Source organism: Pinus tabuliformis, chromosome 2_2, assembly GCF_031772625.1.
Source record: "Pinus tabuliformis cultivar Carrire ecotype Pingquan chromosome 2_2, CPIR1, whole genome shotgun sequence".
NCBI lineage: Eukaryota > Viridiplantae > Streptophyta > Pinopsida > Pinales > Pinaceae > Pinus > Pinus tabuliformis.
In genome coordinates, this window is record NC_142300.1 from 1,006,983,210 (window position 1) to 1,006,999,095 (window position 15,886).

At 33.4% G+C, this 15,886-nt stretch overlaps 1 protein-coding gene across 2 annotated transcripts in view; it reads right to left on the bottom strand.

Annotated features, from left to right (window-relative positions):
• Positions 1–14,596, bottom strand: part of LOC149196781 (uncharacterized) — a 210,103-nt gene extending 195,507 nt beyond the window's left edge. For both annotated transcript variants that reach the window (XM_089405634.1, XM_089405633.1), the window contains exons 1-7: positions 14,213–14,596; positions 13,931–14,049; positions 13,257–13,837; positions 11,440–11,623; positions 10,814–10,878; positions 9,025–9,235; positions 8,342–8,801 (exon numbers count right to left, since the gene is read on the bottom strand). In XM_089405634.1, the coding sequence (XP_089261760.1) occupies positions 8,451–8,801; positions 9,025–9,235; positions 10,814–10,878; positions 11,440–11,623; positions 13,257–13,837; positions 13,931–14,017 (1,479 nt within the window). In that variant the 5' untranslated portion in view covers positions 14,018–14,049; positions 14,213–14,596 and the 3' untranslated portion in view covers positions 8,342–8,450. The remainder of the gene's footprint in view (positions 1–8,341; positions 8,802–9,024; positions 9,236–10,813; positions 10,879–11,439; positions 11,624–13,256; positions 13,838–13,930; positions 14,050–14,212) is intronic.
• Positions 14,597–15,886: the final 1,290 nt, after the last annotated feature.

The window sequence follows — 15,886 nt, forward strand, 5'->3', positions numbered from 1 at the left end:
CTCCTTGAATTCCTATGTTGATGATTCCATTCTTCTCCAGCTTTTCCAACAAACTCTCATAGGTGCTGCAACTAAGTGGTATATCGAACTACCTCGAAATACCTATCATGACTTTAACACTCTCGCCATGGCCTTTCTCACACATTTCCAATTGTCAGTTCACTATGAAACTGACACACATCTGTTAATGTCACTCAAGAAAGACACTACGACCCAAATCTCTGATCACATCCATGAAAGGAGATGTCGTCATCACTTGATAAAGTTCGAGATTGTTGATCAGTTGTTGACCGAATGGTTCACCAAATCATTCATCATCAAGATTGTTGAGGACATTGTATGCGTGGATGTCACTGAGGTACAGGCCATTGCACGTGCCCAGTATCTAAACCTTGTCTATTCACAATCTGAAACATTGTATGATATGTTACTCGATGCGCCTAGACCATCATCTAATCTTGGGATACCCAAGTTTCCGACTACACCTCTTGTCAATGGAGTAATTGGTTCAGTGTCCCAGACCCCCACAAAATCTTCTTCCAAATAGAAGTCGGTCTCTAACATTGCTTCCAATGATTCCTCTCATAATTCACCTGGCCCTGGTAAAACCTCAGAGGTTCACGTTGTCCAGTCTACCGTAGCGAACAAATCCTCTAAAGGTAAGAAGAAATGCAAAGGCAAGGGTAAAGTCGATGCCCCAAAACAAAGCCCTCCTAAGTCGTCTGTTGGTGATGCTTCTCAACAAAAGCTTAAGTATCCATGCCTCATCTGTGAGGAGGATCACTATACTAAGGATTTTCCTAGACAATCTGAAGTTAGTTGTTTGCTCAAAGGGACCCCAATTGTCTTTAAAGAGCCCTTTCCATCCCAGCAGACACAAATGGTAGACCAGCCTCAGTCATCCGCTTCCTCAGGTTCATAAGTGTTCATGATGAGTACACCTATCAACGTGGCTACCAGGTCAAAAGATTATCAAACTCCTACCCCGACATCATGGAAAGAGAAAGAAGGTTCCCCTTCTTCTTCTATCCTGTCAAGTTTTGGTCCTTTCCATATAGAGCGACCTAATCCTGATTCTGCCATTCGACCACCTTCTCGAGATGTGCTGCGAAAGTCCTTGTACAATCCAAACGCTCAAGCCACTCAACATTATAACATTGTTGAGGATTTGGCTCAAGCACCATCAGCTATGTCTACTCTCGAGGTCCTTCAAAGCTATCCTTCTCAGTGGAAATCATTACTATCGGCTATTGGGGGTATTGATCCAACTGACTCTAATCTCATTTATTTTGACCAGGAAAACCATGTTCCATGTTTGCCTCACCAGATTTCCTTTCTCATTCAGTCGACCATAAATGAGAAAACCATTCATAGGATTGTCATCGATTAAGGTGCTTCTGCCTGCATCATGTCCGTCGCTTGTTGGAAGGTAATTGGTTCTCCTACTCTGAACAAATCCCCTAACACCTTGGAAGCTTTTGACGGATGTGATTCGCGACCATTCGGTGTCCTACCTAACCTTTCCATTACTTTGGAGGGAAAGATGGTACACGTCGAAGTAGATATTGTTGACACTAATATTAACTATAATATTCTACTCAGACAAAGTTGGACCCATGCCATGCATGTTGTAGCCTCCTCCATTTTCCATGTGATTTGTTTTCCTCATCAAGGGAAGATAGTCACAATCAACCAACTGTCCTTCTTTGCCTCTTCCTCCCCGGATGACAATGTTCCTTATGTAAAGCACAATGGTGCTCCTTATGAGAGTATAGCGGAAGGACTCTTCAAAGATCCTGCCTTGATCAGTGCTTTCTTCTTAAAAAAATGTAATTAAGTAAATGTCACAGACTAAATAATGCTTTTAAAAAAATGTAATTAATTTTTTTTTCTAAAAAAGTGTATTTATAAAGTTCTTTTTCTTTATCTTAATGAATAAATTCGTAAAAATGTGAAGTAAATGTCACATACTAAATAAAGAATGAAATAGACTAAATAATGCTTTCTTCTTTAAAAATGTAATTAATTCTTTTCTAAAAAATTGTATTTATCTTAATGAATAAATTCTTAAAAATGTAAAGTAAATGTCACATACTAAATAATGCATGAAATAGACCAAATAATGCTTTTTTTTCTTAAAAAGTGTAATTAATTATTTTCTACAAAATTGTATTTATTATTGGGCATGAAATCCCCCCCACAACATGTTTTGGGGCTCAAAGCGCAAGTTTTGAGTAATATCATTGTAAAGCCCCGTGAATTGCGAGTGCAGAATGTATGTTAGAGTCATAGGGCTGTCTTCCCTAAGTTTGAATGTAATATCGGCCTACCCATGGTCCACGAACCATGGGATTATATAAATAGAGTGAGTCTCTAAGTTGTGAAGGAGGAATGGGGAGATAGAACCTAATGGATAGAATAAAATAGTGAAACATAGAAGAAGAGTCTAAGTGCATCTTGGGTAGTAGTAGTAGGAAGAGACTCTGCAGTTGAGTGCGCAAAGGCCTAAGTAGAGTTCGTGGCTGAGTGCGCAGGGAAGAATAGAGTCTGTAACCGAAGGAAGAAGAATAATAAAGAGAAGTTTTATCTGAATTCCGTGTATCTGTTCTTGAGTTATTATATGCTTGATATCATTTTCCATTCCACTATTTATTTACTGCGCTCACTTATATGAATTGTTAATATTGTTAATTAACTGAAGGCAGCATCTCAGGCTACGAGGTACAGGTAAGCACGCGTAGTGACATGCACACAGGGTCGAATCGTAAACCAATTGAAACCATCAAACATCTCTAGGGTGCGGAACCTTAGTTCTATCACCCTTCCATACTACTTCGAGTGAGACCTCAGTCCGTGCTCCGCGGACTGTTGCCGAAAGGTTCAGTGGTACCAGGATTTATTTGGCTAAATCACCTTTCAACTGGGTCAGAGTAAATGTTACAGACTAAATAAAAAAAAGTAATTAATTCCATTCTAAAAAACTATATTTATAAAATTCTTTTTCTTTATCTTAATGAATAAATTCGTAAAAATGTAAAGTAAATTTCATATACTAAATAATGCATGAAATAGAATAAATGATGCTTTCTTCTTAAAAAAATGTAATTAATTCTTTTCTAAAAAATTGTATTTGTAAAGTTCTTTTTCTTTATTTTAATGAATAAATTCTGTCACATACTAAATAATGCATGAAATAGACAAAAATAATGTTTTCTTCTTTAAAAAAATGTAATTAATTCTTTTCTAAAAAACTGTATTTATAAAGTGTTTTTTCTTTATCTAAATGAATAAATTCGTAAAAATGTAAACTAAATAATGCATGAAATAGACAAAATAATGCTTTCTTCTTAAAAAAATGTAATTAATTCTTTTCTAAAAAAATGTATTTATAAAGTTCTTTTTCTTTATCTTAATGAATAAATTTGTAAAAATGTAAAGTAAATGTCACATACTAAATCATACTAAATAATGCATGAAATAAACTAAATAATGCTTTTTTCTTTAAAAAAAATGTAATTAATTCTTTTCTAAAAAATTGTATTTATAAAGTTCTTTTTCTTTATCTTAATGAATAAATTGGTAAGAAAGTAAATGTAGCATACTAAATAATGCATGAAATAAACTAAATAATGCTTTCTTCTTTAAAAAATGTAATTAATTCTTTTTTAAAAAATTGTATTTATAAAGTTCTTTTTCTTTATCTTAATGAATAAATTGGTAAGAATGTAAAGTGAATGTCACAGACTAAATAATGCAGGAAATAGACGGAATTGTCAAAATGAAAAAAATGATGAGAAAATGATTTCATTTATTTGATAGATTAGTAAAAATATAAAGTAAACATAAGTGAAAATATCTATGTTGAATTTCCAAAGTAAATAAACCCTTGAGGTGGAGACATGAAACAATAGATTAGTAAAAATATAAAGTAAATATAAGTGAAAAATTCTATGTTGAAATGAAAAAATTATATAAAGTATTTTGATTTCCTTTATTTGATATATTTTGATTTAGTTTATTTGATAGATTAGTAAAAGTATAAAGTAAATATAAGTGAAAATTTCTATGTTGAGTCTCCAAAATAAATAAACCCAGTTTCCAATTCTCTAGGTGGAAACATGGAATAAACGGAGTTTCCAATTAGCTAAGTGGAAAAGAATAATAACAATAAAATGAAAATTCCAATTTAATTTTGACCTGAAAAAATATTTTAATTTCTTATAAATCGATTAAGGCCATCTATAAATTATTATCTATATCCTTTCTATTTGTGTTGTCTCTCTATATCATGTCTCACCTAAATCTCTTCTAAACATAATCCTATAAAGAGAAAATGGGAAGTGGGAAATTGAATGTTGAAGTCCCGACATCTCTAAGTTCGGAAATATAATGAAGACCTGTCCATGGAGTGACAATCCATTTCTGTGATGGAATTGGAAATGTAATGAAGACCTCTCTATAGAGTGTCAATCTATTTATGTAATGGACTACAATGTCCTGATCATCTATCATCCTATTTATACAACCACAGTCTATTTCTGTATGCCATACTACCATAGCCCATTTCTGTATGACATACTATTATTTACAATTTCCAGATTATTTGTCATCCTAATTGTCCATTTGTGGCTGCAAAGTCCTAATCTGTACTGTACTCAGAATTGACAGTAATCTCCCCTCAATGTAGTGTTGGCCAAAATGGCCGGGTGGGTTCCCTCATACCTTCAACACCTCCTAATGTTGTCGTTCATTATTCCGTCCCATAGAAAATCTTTTGTTGTTTATTTATCAATGGTGTTATAATATTGGTCATCATGACGGTATTTGTCATGTAGTTGTTTGCGCCACTGAATGATTGGATTGAATCTCAAAGTAATGTCAAATGCACAAGCCATGGTTCTACTTGCAGAACGCTACAGTCAACGAACTAACTGTGAGTGATGGATTGCTCACTTCCAGCCTGCAATTCACGGTGGTGTCGCGCAACCCCAATGACAGGGTTGGTGTCATCTACGACAACAAGAGCACCTACACTTCATATCTGTGATCAACAGATCACAGTCGAGTGCCTGTTGCCCCCTTTCTACCAGGACCCCAAGGATATCAACATCTTGGCTCCCATTTTATACGACAATTCTGTTACCTTGGCTCCCGTCATTTATGAGCACCTGAATTACGAGAGGCTGAAAGGGTCGTTGATTAAAAGAAAATTGAAGTGGAAGTGAGGATCACGAGGGTGGTACAGTTGTCATATTATTGTACCACAGATTATCTGTTATGCTTATGGTATAGACATTACAATGTCTAGTTTAGAGCATAATGTGCAGTTGGAAATGTATTTTCTATTGCATGGAGAGTTCTGAACATCTACAGAAGAAGCTGATATGTAAAAAAGGGACAACCTTGTATAGTTGGATCAATCAATTCTAGTTGAATCATTCAATTCTATTTCAATCTTTTGATGTTGATAAGCATTACACCCATATGAGATCAAGTTTCAATTTCTTCTAATTTCAAGGTGATCATTTTCTGAGTTCAATAGCCAATATGAGTATAGATATTGGGCACTTTTAGTTCTCAAACATTATAATTCGATCATTAGTTAACTCATTGATTATGATGATGATGATGGTTAACGTCCACTGTGGTCTATCGGACCTAAAGAAACGAATTATTTAGTTTGATTTAAGATTTTATTCCCATGCTCAAAAAGCTTGGAGAGAAGCCTTCCGAACTCACTATAATTTTGACATAGTAAAAGGCTAGGAAGGTCAATATTACAACAGAGATTTTGAAACTGAGATCTAATGTGGTTGTATGCGGGGCACTATAAGAGGAAGTGATTTTCATCCTTGATGTTTGTATTCTCACAGAGATGGCAGAACCTTTCTATCCATGGTGTTTTAGGCACTACCCAACGACCCGTTTCACTATGGAGCTCATGACAGTTCATTCTAATCTTGGCTATATTAATTTTCTTCAATTTTGATCTTCTAGGGTGGGGTTGATGACCTCCTTATAATATCTAAATTTTCTTTTAGCTGCTAATCTTTCTCACACCGCATATCTTTTTGAACTTAGAAGTAACAATATTTTTAATGTTATTAATGTTTTGCAATGCAACATTCTCGTCAATCTCCCAATGTTTTAACCAGGCCCTGGTGTCTTTATACCAGCCTCGCTTGAGCCTTAAGTGGTTTTGGGTGGAATTTAAAGCTAGTTTAGGAAGTCTATGGTCTCCTATGTTATTGAGTTTGTGCTTGTACAATAGAAGCCTAGTCATAGCTGGGCTCTCGATAGGGGAAAGAACCACTTCTATAAGGAGAATATGATAGGGTGTGTTGCTTTTAATTTTGAGGTTATACGTTATAAAACGCTTTTGGATTTGCTCAATTTTTCTCCAGGATTCTCTAGAGATGCTATAACCCCAAACCTCATATCCATATAAGATAACCAGAGTGACTAAATTTTCAAAGAGGAACTTCTTTCTATCCCACATTATGAGGTTTTTTATTTTACAATTATTTTCAAGACCAAAATAAGCTTTCCACGCCCCATTAATCCTTTTCTCAACGCTATAGTTCCAATTGAGCTTGTGATGAATATCAATTCCTAGGTACTTGTAGGAAGACACTTCCTCAAGTTACTATTGTCATACATAAAATTAGTGCAAGTGTCCTTGGATTTGATAATCATAACTTTTGTTTTGTCAGTATTAACAATCATACCCATGTTAGAGTAGAAATCCTTAAGAAGTCTAAGTTTCTTATCAAAATTAGATGGGCACCTTACGAGAAGAACGATATGGTCAGCATAGAGAAGAAGGATGATGACTATCCCAACTAAGAGAGTGCAGCACATCCTGCTTCCTCTAAACAACCTTCTAGATTTTCAATTTAAATGTGTGGACTATTTTATTTTATCTTAATGAATAATTTGGACTCTTGTGAAGATAGTAAGTACATTAATGATATAATTGATATATGTATTTTTTTAATTATATATCAGTGGTTTGAGGGATTTTTTTTATTTTAAACTACATGTGTTAAGTAGAAAGAGTCTAATTTAGAACAGTTAATTAGTTTTGATTCACTAAATATAGTTTATTAATATAAAAAATTGGATGTTAATTTGGATGGAAATTTGACTCTTAGATAATAATTTCCTTACTTTGATTTTTAGATATTCTTAGTTCTTGACTTATTATTTTATTGTTTGTTGTTGAGTAATTAATTAATTAATTAACTAAATAAATTTATTTTCTCTAACAGTCAAATTTAACATCCAAAAAAGATTTCATTAATAAACTATATTTCTCTCTATTCAATATCTTTATTTATTTAAGTTTGACTTTTAGTTTAAATTTTAGATATTCTTAGTTTTTGACTTATTATATTCATTATATTTATTTATTTATTTAAGTTTGACCCCTAGTTTCATTTTAAGATATTCTTAGTTGTTGGTTTATTATTTTATTCTTTATTGTTGATTAATAAATAGTTGTTACATTCTAATCATTATAAACTAATTGCCTCTACTTAATAAACTAATTGCCTCTACTTAGTTGTATGTCATAATCTGATTCTCCATCTTGCCATGACTATGAACCAAACTAATTAGTTCCAAAAGCCTCTAAAATTTGGTGATCTTTATTTTTTATGTTTTGTTTCTTGAGTTAAATTTTAATGATGCAATTTTGATGATTAATATTGTTTGTTTTTTAAATTCAATTGGTAAGAATAATTTGCTATTACCAAATTGTGCAAGGTTTAGTTGAATCTGGATACTTTTGAGATAGTTTTTGAGTGCATAAATAGAATTACATCCTTAAAAATCTAAGTAAATTATATACGCTACAACGCTCAAACTTGTAATTCTAACCAATTATACCAAAAATCAAGTAAAATTAAAAATAAAAATATATAAAATTGACTTCTAAAGTAAAAATATATAAAATTGACTTCTAATTTTAAAGAATGTTTACTTGATTTTGGACCAATTTTCTATACCAAAGCCCAAACAAAACTTATAATTTTAATACAATAATACCATTTTTTTCCCAAATTTGAAACAAGAAATGCCGAGTAAAAATCCGAGTTAGACCGGAAAAAAGAAGAAAAAAAGAAGTCAGCAGTGTTTTTATTAACAGATCATGCACCTACAACGATATTCCAATAGCTTCGTGCCAAATTTGAATATCGTATCCGTAATAGCCATCATTCAGGACCCATATGTCCTTGAATGTAAAGTTACATTCTCAGACTTTACACCATGAATTCCAAATCTTGTTGAACCGTTGAATATCTGAAACATAGACCATGTTTCAGAAAAAAAAATCGACCTCTTCACTCTCTGAAGGTTATCATGACCATGGTAAAGTAACATGACCATGGTAATGTAACGCAATCTCCTATATCTTTACCAACGAAATTGCAGAGATGTTAACATGGTCATCGTCTTTTTGCTGATTCTTCCAATTGCTTTACAGTAGCGATCGTTTTGGCTTTCTTTTGAAGGAATTCCTGAACATATTTCTCTTCGTATTCCGGGTCGCCAAGTTTACATGGCGGCGTAGAACTCGCAGTGGTCACCATTGATTCCTGCATATATTGTTCCTCCACTTTATTCGCAGAGCAAAATAAAGTCGCTGAACAGTACTCGGAAGCCTTTTCTGGAACAGTGGGTTTATATTTCAATAGCTTCGCGTACTCGTTTAGAACATGGAACATGTAATCGTACACATTCGACATTTTCAATTCATTCAGTATAAATTCCCTGGCTGCCTTTCCAGTCTCCTTTGCCTGCAAAACAATACCCAATTTTCAATTGCCTGTTTAAAGAGGGAATATATTTAAGGGCGAAGCTACTCTGTAATAAAAAATTTCAAGAGTTTGAAAATATTTTCAAAATCGAAAATTTAATAGAGAAGTTAAACAATTTTTTTTTCCAATTAAATTCTAAAATATGCCCAAAATCTACCATCAACAAAATATGCAATAAACAGTCAATTTTTTTTTATCTTACCTCCTTTTGGTGTTTGTTTCCCCATTTAACAGCAAAATCGATGGAGTCACACAGTTTTTCAGTTTTTACTGGCCAGTAATGTTTTCGAGGAACAAGGCCTCTCAGAAAGAAGTCAAAGTATTTTGGTGTGATCAAAAGAGTTGTGGAATCACATGCCAAAATATTCTTCAGGCTCACTGACCACGCGTTTCCTTCCATGAATATCTTGAATCTAAGACAGAAAACGATGCCGCATTCCATAAATATTCCCTCATAACAATTGATCTTGCAAACTCAACACAGTGTATAAGATGCAGGAAAAGAAAGAAAAAATTAGAATTGGGTAATTCGAGAACAGTATATAGTAGAGCTTGCTCAAATCAGTGCAGCGTCTAACTGCGGATTTTGCGCCTACGCATATTTTATTACTAGTCATAGCAACATCGATTTAATTAGGTGTTAGACGTTTGCCCACCTGGTTTTTTTTTTGGAACCTTGAACCTTAGTTAGGTGTTATCTGGTTGCTTAGTAACGAGCTCGATTTTAAGAATATTTTAGAGTTGAAGTAACAAACAAAATTAACAGGTAATTTTTTTAGTCTCACTGTAATATTCCTAAAATTTAAGAAATTTACAATCAGATATCTTTTGACATGTCAAATTGGCCATACTGGATGGAATTCTGTAACTTCTTGTTTCATGAAATTGCACAGACAAAAGGTGTGTCAGCTGTTCCTTTTTCTTTTTATGTCCTAAAAATTCGAGGTTTCAAAATTTTATGGGATGTGTTTAGAATGGGTTAAAGAGTTTTGAGGATTATGATTATAAAGAAAGTATTAAGTTTAAATTTTCTAGTTTTTTATATATGTCTGAGGTTGTCAGAGATATGCAGATGAAACATCTTAATAATTAGAATTTTTTATAAAATTAAATAAAAATATATTTTATTAAATTATTTTATATTAAATTTAAATGATTTAAGAAAAAATTATATAAATAAGATGTATCATTTCTATTCATTTGACTCGGGATTTAAAAAAAAAAAAATAAGTAAAATATACGGAAAGAGACATTAATGTTATCAAACGAATGAGAGATAAGAACTTTGGAATTCCTTGAAATTTTCTGTGAACTTTTGCTTTTATATTATTTAAAAACATATATTTATATATTTAGTGTTTCGGAAATTTTCTATCACACATTTGGATCATATAAATTTTATAATTCAAAGCTATAATTTCAACCAATCTTTTCATTTTTCGGATCAGCCCAAAAAAATATAAAAAATTGAAACTGTAGCCTTTCGGATCAGCCCAAAAAAATATAAAAAATTGAAACTGTAGCCTTTCGGATCCGCCCAAAAAATAAAAAAAATTGAAACTGTAGTCATTCAATTATAAAAAATTAAAATATAACTAGAGATCAGGAACTAAAACATGGACAGCTCTTACACAATTATCGATGATTAAATTAAGTTGAAATTTGAGAATATCGTGAGCCGAGATTCTTGCACGTTACAGACTCGGGGTTAAATTTAAAATGATGGGTTGCTCTGGAAGGAGTTTCTGGGTTTAAAATAAAGCACGGGAGCCGTTAGTTTTAGGTTTGACTATTAGATTGCCTCAGTAAAGCTGATTTTACTAAATATCGCAGGCAGTAGTGAATGCCAAGAATTTTTTAGATTTATTTCAAAAGCCAAACGTAATAAAAAAACTCCAAATATAAATATTACCATATAATGTAACTCATTAAAAAATATTAAAAAGAAATCATTACTAAGCATGCATGGCAAGACGGTAATTAGCAAATACCTGTGATCACACTGGTCTGCAAGTTTGGATCCTTGAAACCCTTGACTCGCCTCTCTACCCCAGTCCTACATATAATAATAACATACATGAAAACTTGGAAATTCATATAAATTTGATCCACATCCATGTGATTCATTAAACCAGAGTACTTTACAGTAATGCATTCAATGCCACATAAATTGAGATATACTTCGCAAATTGGATATACAGTGAAATATACACTAGTTATATCCAAAAGTATATATATCTACTGAAATATACACTATTTGCCTCCAAAAATATATATTCTAACCCAAACAGTGTTGGAATAGTGTTGCAAAGTGAATATTTTTGTGGAAGTGTTATATCTATAATTTAGAAATATTGATCATATTATAAAGATTAAGTTCACGTTTTGAACCAACTAATAGGATTGTGGAAGTGTTATATCTATAATTTAGAAATATTGATTATATTATAAAGATTAAGTTCACGTTTCAAACCAACTAATAAGATTTATTCTCATGACAAAATAAAACACATTAATTGTTCGAAAAATAGACCCAATGCTTACAATGTGATTAATCTGAAAAATTATTTTCTAAAATATTCTTTGTTGTGTTACGAATCTATAAAAATAAACTTACCTGAACATAAATACGACCGTTCCAATGGGGCCTGACGTTGCACTTCAGAAGTTCCTGCCTCCATCCAGTATACGGATTGCCTTTCCAGTAGGCAGAGGGATCCCTGTCTTCCCACTTGATTTTTTGGCTACCAATCTGGATATCCTTCACTAGTGGCTCCCATGGTGGTGTCATTATCTCTGGCCTGCAGGATTAGACTAAATATCGTCAGCTTCAAATTTTAGTTTGGTGCTGCATGTAATGTTCCCTATGCCTGATTCATTGAATATGGACTGGTCTTAATCCAATTCCATATGTTTCTAAACTTAATCTCAAGGTTAAGCATGTATGTTGCCCAAAGCATGTATGTTGCCCATGGCCAAAGTGTTTGAATTGAAGGTGGAATTTGATGGCCAAATTGCCCATTACAGCTTGATTTGTACCTCAAATACAGTTAAAATAATATCTTTTACCATTCTATATGTGTATTGAAATAGAGAAGGAAAAAAATCTATGACTTACGTCCTATATTTTTCTGAAGGTGAAACTCATATCAGATCTAATAAATTCTGAATCATCTGATAAAACAGGGACTCTGTCTATTCCTACTAAGCCAGAGAAGAGGTCTTTTTTCAGTTAACAGAATGAGATTACACAAATCTTGCTGGGGTAAAGACTAAATACTATATTAGAATGCTAGCGATAAAGAAGAAATACTATATTAGAATGATAGAAACTGTCAGTAGAGTGGTAGGAATTGACAGGTGCTCCAGATTTGAAATTCCTAAATGAAAGTATAAATAGATTATCTTTTGTCATTTCTTTCTGTCCTTTGTAGAAAAGCAATGTCCTTCGTAGAAAAGCCCACAAGTAAGTGGACAAAACAGATCGCGCACGCTGATTAATCTCAAATTAAAAATGCAACTACCATTCATTTTAAATGAAAGTCAATTAAATTTGCAGCAATCACATCTGGATTTCTACCAAACCAGTTTAGATAAAGGGCAATTAAGCTACTTTATCTAAATTAAATGGAAACCATGGTTACTGTCCTTGTCAGAGTTTCAGCTATGAAAAACTGTACATCTACTCGAAACTTTAAAAGTAGTAAATAAATAAAACATTCTTTAATCGTTGGCCGAATTTGAGTAACCTCCCTGTCACATCTCTGTGCATCTTTTTCCAAAACCTTAAAAATTGAAAAAATGAAACTTCACCTAGCCGAACTCAACCCAATTCCATATGCTAGTAAACTTAATCTCAAGCTTAAGCAGGTATGCTGCCAATTGCCAAGTGTTTGAATTGAAGTTATAAATTCCATATGCTAGTAAACTTAATCTCAAGCTTAAGCAGGTATGCTGCCAATTGCCAAGTGTTTGAATTGAAGTTATATATTTACAATTTGTTTGAATTGAAGGTCTATTGCTTTGTGAGTTCTCTCTGTACTTCGGTGCTTCGCAGAAAAGGCCACAGTAAGTGGACCAAACAGATCGCGCAAAACTAATTCCCAACCCAAACCAATTTATCTACCCTTCGTGGTCAAACGCAATCCAATCTCGGTGTCTACCAAACCAGTTCAGATAAATGGCAATTAAATAACTTTATCTAAATTCAATGGGAATCATGGTTCTGGTTCTGTCCTTGTCAGAATTTCAGCATTGAAAATTTACACGAAACTTTAAAAATAATAAATAAATAAAACTTGTGCTTTAATAGTTGGCCGAATTTGAATAACTTCCCAGTCACATCTCTGTGCATCTTTCCCCAAAATCTTACATCTTTCCCAAAATCTTAAAAATTGTAAAAATGAAACTTGAACTAGCCGATCTGCGACTTACCATCCCCAGAAAGACCAATCTGGAAAAACAATATCGAATGCATCTTCGCTCCCGCAATAATGAAACATGGCAGGAGGCGGTTTGGCCGGATCCTCATGTCCGGCACGACCAATAACAGGTGTGTCACCACAATTGAACATCAAGTCCAGGTCTGGAACCATTCTGGGATAATATTTCAGTAACTGAGCAATTCCCCAGAAGGTAAACAAATCTCTGGTCTGAAAGGACTTTCTGTACAGCTCGACATACATCTTTCCATCAACAATTGTAAGCCTGAAAGACGCCGAGCTCTTTGCGGCTTCAACCATGTCCAACGTAATTCCACTCTTCGCCCACGGCTTCATGTCCTGGCGAATCCAGTTAAAATACAGCGGGCACGACGCGGCGGACCCATTTCCAGTTCCATGAAAACTTGGCTGCAGAAGTGGAGACGACGAGGGCGAACACGCTGCGCCGGGCGCGCACTTTAGAATTTCTTTGGTATGTGCTATTCTCTGCCAGACGTCGTTTGTAATCGCGTTCTGATTTTCCCGAAACAGATTTTTGGCCTCAATCGATCGTTCTTCCCAAAGGTCATCAGACTGCAAAAATCAAACATCAGTTCATAGTTATATAATTCGATTTAGCAGAAACTCATAATCTGAAAATTCACAGAGCAAAAATCAAAATCGCACCCAGTGCTTTATAAAGAAGACGGGGCCGAGTATAATTCCCAAACTCAATAGAACGGAGGCAAAACTAACTGTAATTGGCCCTTTCATCTTCTCTCTGATTAGTTCTGCAAGAGATGTTTCTTTAACCAGAACAAGAATCAGTAATTTCTAAAGATACCATTTCTAAATTGAAAAAATAAATTGTTCACCAAATTACTCAAACTAAAATAGTTTGAAAATTCTCCCCAAACTCTGAAAAATCTCTATAAATAACGAGTGTTTATTTATCTGCGAAATCCCAACCTAATTTCTTTGAACAAATTGCCCTTCCTCTTCTTCGAAGAAATTGCTCTGTAAAGTGGATTCTTCTTCTTCTTCTAAGAAGAAATTCCCCGATGACTGGACAGGAATATGCGATCAAAATAGAATCCAAGTCCGATACGCGATAGCCTGTTCAATGCCGTGCCTCGGTTGTGTGCTTCGAGCTTAATTCATTGACCAGTACAATACCAATTTACTAATTGAGACGTGCTGAATGCACATGTAAAGACTTAGAGATTAACCAAAAATAAATACAGAGAAGTGTTCAGGAAATTTAAAAATACGTGCGGATCTAAATTTTATAATACATCCGCTCCATATAACAAGGTTATACTTGATGCTTCGCGGTCACGGCTACCAAGTAGCCATTCTTTTCTCAGTCCGGGGCGGTTATAACTAGCAATCTGGATTTTAAAATTCAGTTCGCCGTTTTATAAGAATATATGTACCTAGTTCGTTGCTTCACCATCACGTTGATTGGATAGAATAGTTGGTGTTGACTTTAGGTTTTATAGGGACAACACGAATAAAGGCTTATACCATGTGAAAAGCTACAAATTTGTGTTCCTAGCGCTAAAAGGGGCTAATTTATACGGGTTTTGAATTGATGGTAGAGTAATGTATTATAAATAAAGTTCTTATTTTGGGGAGGGGTGAATTCATGGTAGAGTAATGTATTATAAATAAAGTTCTTATTTTGGGGAGGGGTGATGAGAGGAATTGGTAAGGGGTGGTTTTTAGTGTTATTTTTTGGAAGTTTTTACTATTGGTTTTTTGGTCAAATTTATTTAAAATTTGGTAGGAATTTATGGAAATCATAAGCTTGATAGGTTATTTTGTGCAATCGAAGTGCCCTAAAGTGCCCTAGGGGTGGTGAATCCATACAGTTAAAAAACTAATTTAAATAACAAAAATCAAGATTTTCTTAAATTTTTCCACCAGATTCGAAAAGTCCAAAAAATTGCACTAAAAACATCTCTATTGATAATTAGGCCGGATTTGTATTGGAGTGGATATTGAAACCATTCATCGATTGATATAAGCTTTGTGGATTATAAATAAAAAGATCATTGAGAAGTGCTCCAGTTGTTGTTTTCCTTTTTTTTTATATCATTGAAGTTTTTGGTTATCCTTAACACAAAGGGAAATCTTATTCCATAAAAACAGTGAAAAATAAAAGGTGCATATAAAAATTGAATGGAGGAAAAGTTATTAAACATATTTTAAAATTTTACCAATTTAAATTAATGAAATACTTATATGTGATGTATCTCATTCTTAATCATAATTTTATTTGTTTATTTATTGTATTGTTTAAACATATCTAAAGGTTATCATATTTTGGATAATTAATTACATGTTATATTTTTATTGGAAAATATTCCACAAATTAAATTTAAGCCTTTTATTTGATGCCTTTAAATTTTTTCTCTTCATATGTTAATCTTTATTCTCATTATTTCCTATTGTAAGTGTGCTTCCCTTAACATTTTTAATTTCTCCCATTTATTATATGAGGCCCTTCCTTTTGCTAGGCCAATGGTATAGGGAAACTTTAAAATGGTTGGGGATTCATGTGTTTGTATCGACCCCCCTGAGCATCACATGTCTTGTACACATTTGTAGCACTTTACATAACTCTTATGACATTCGAAC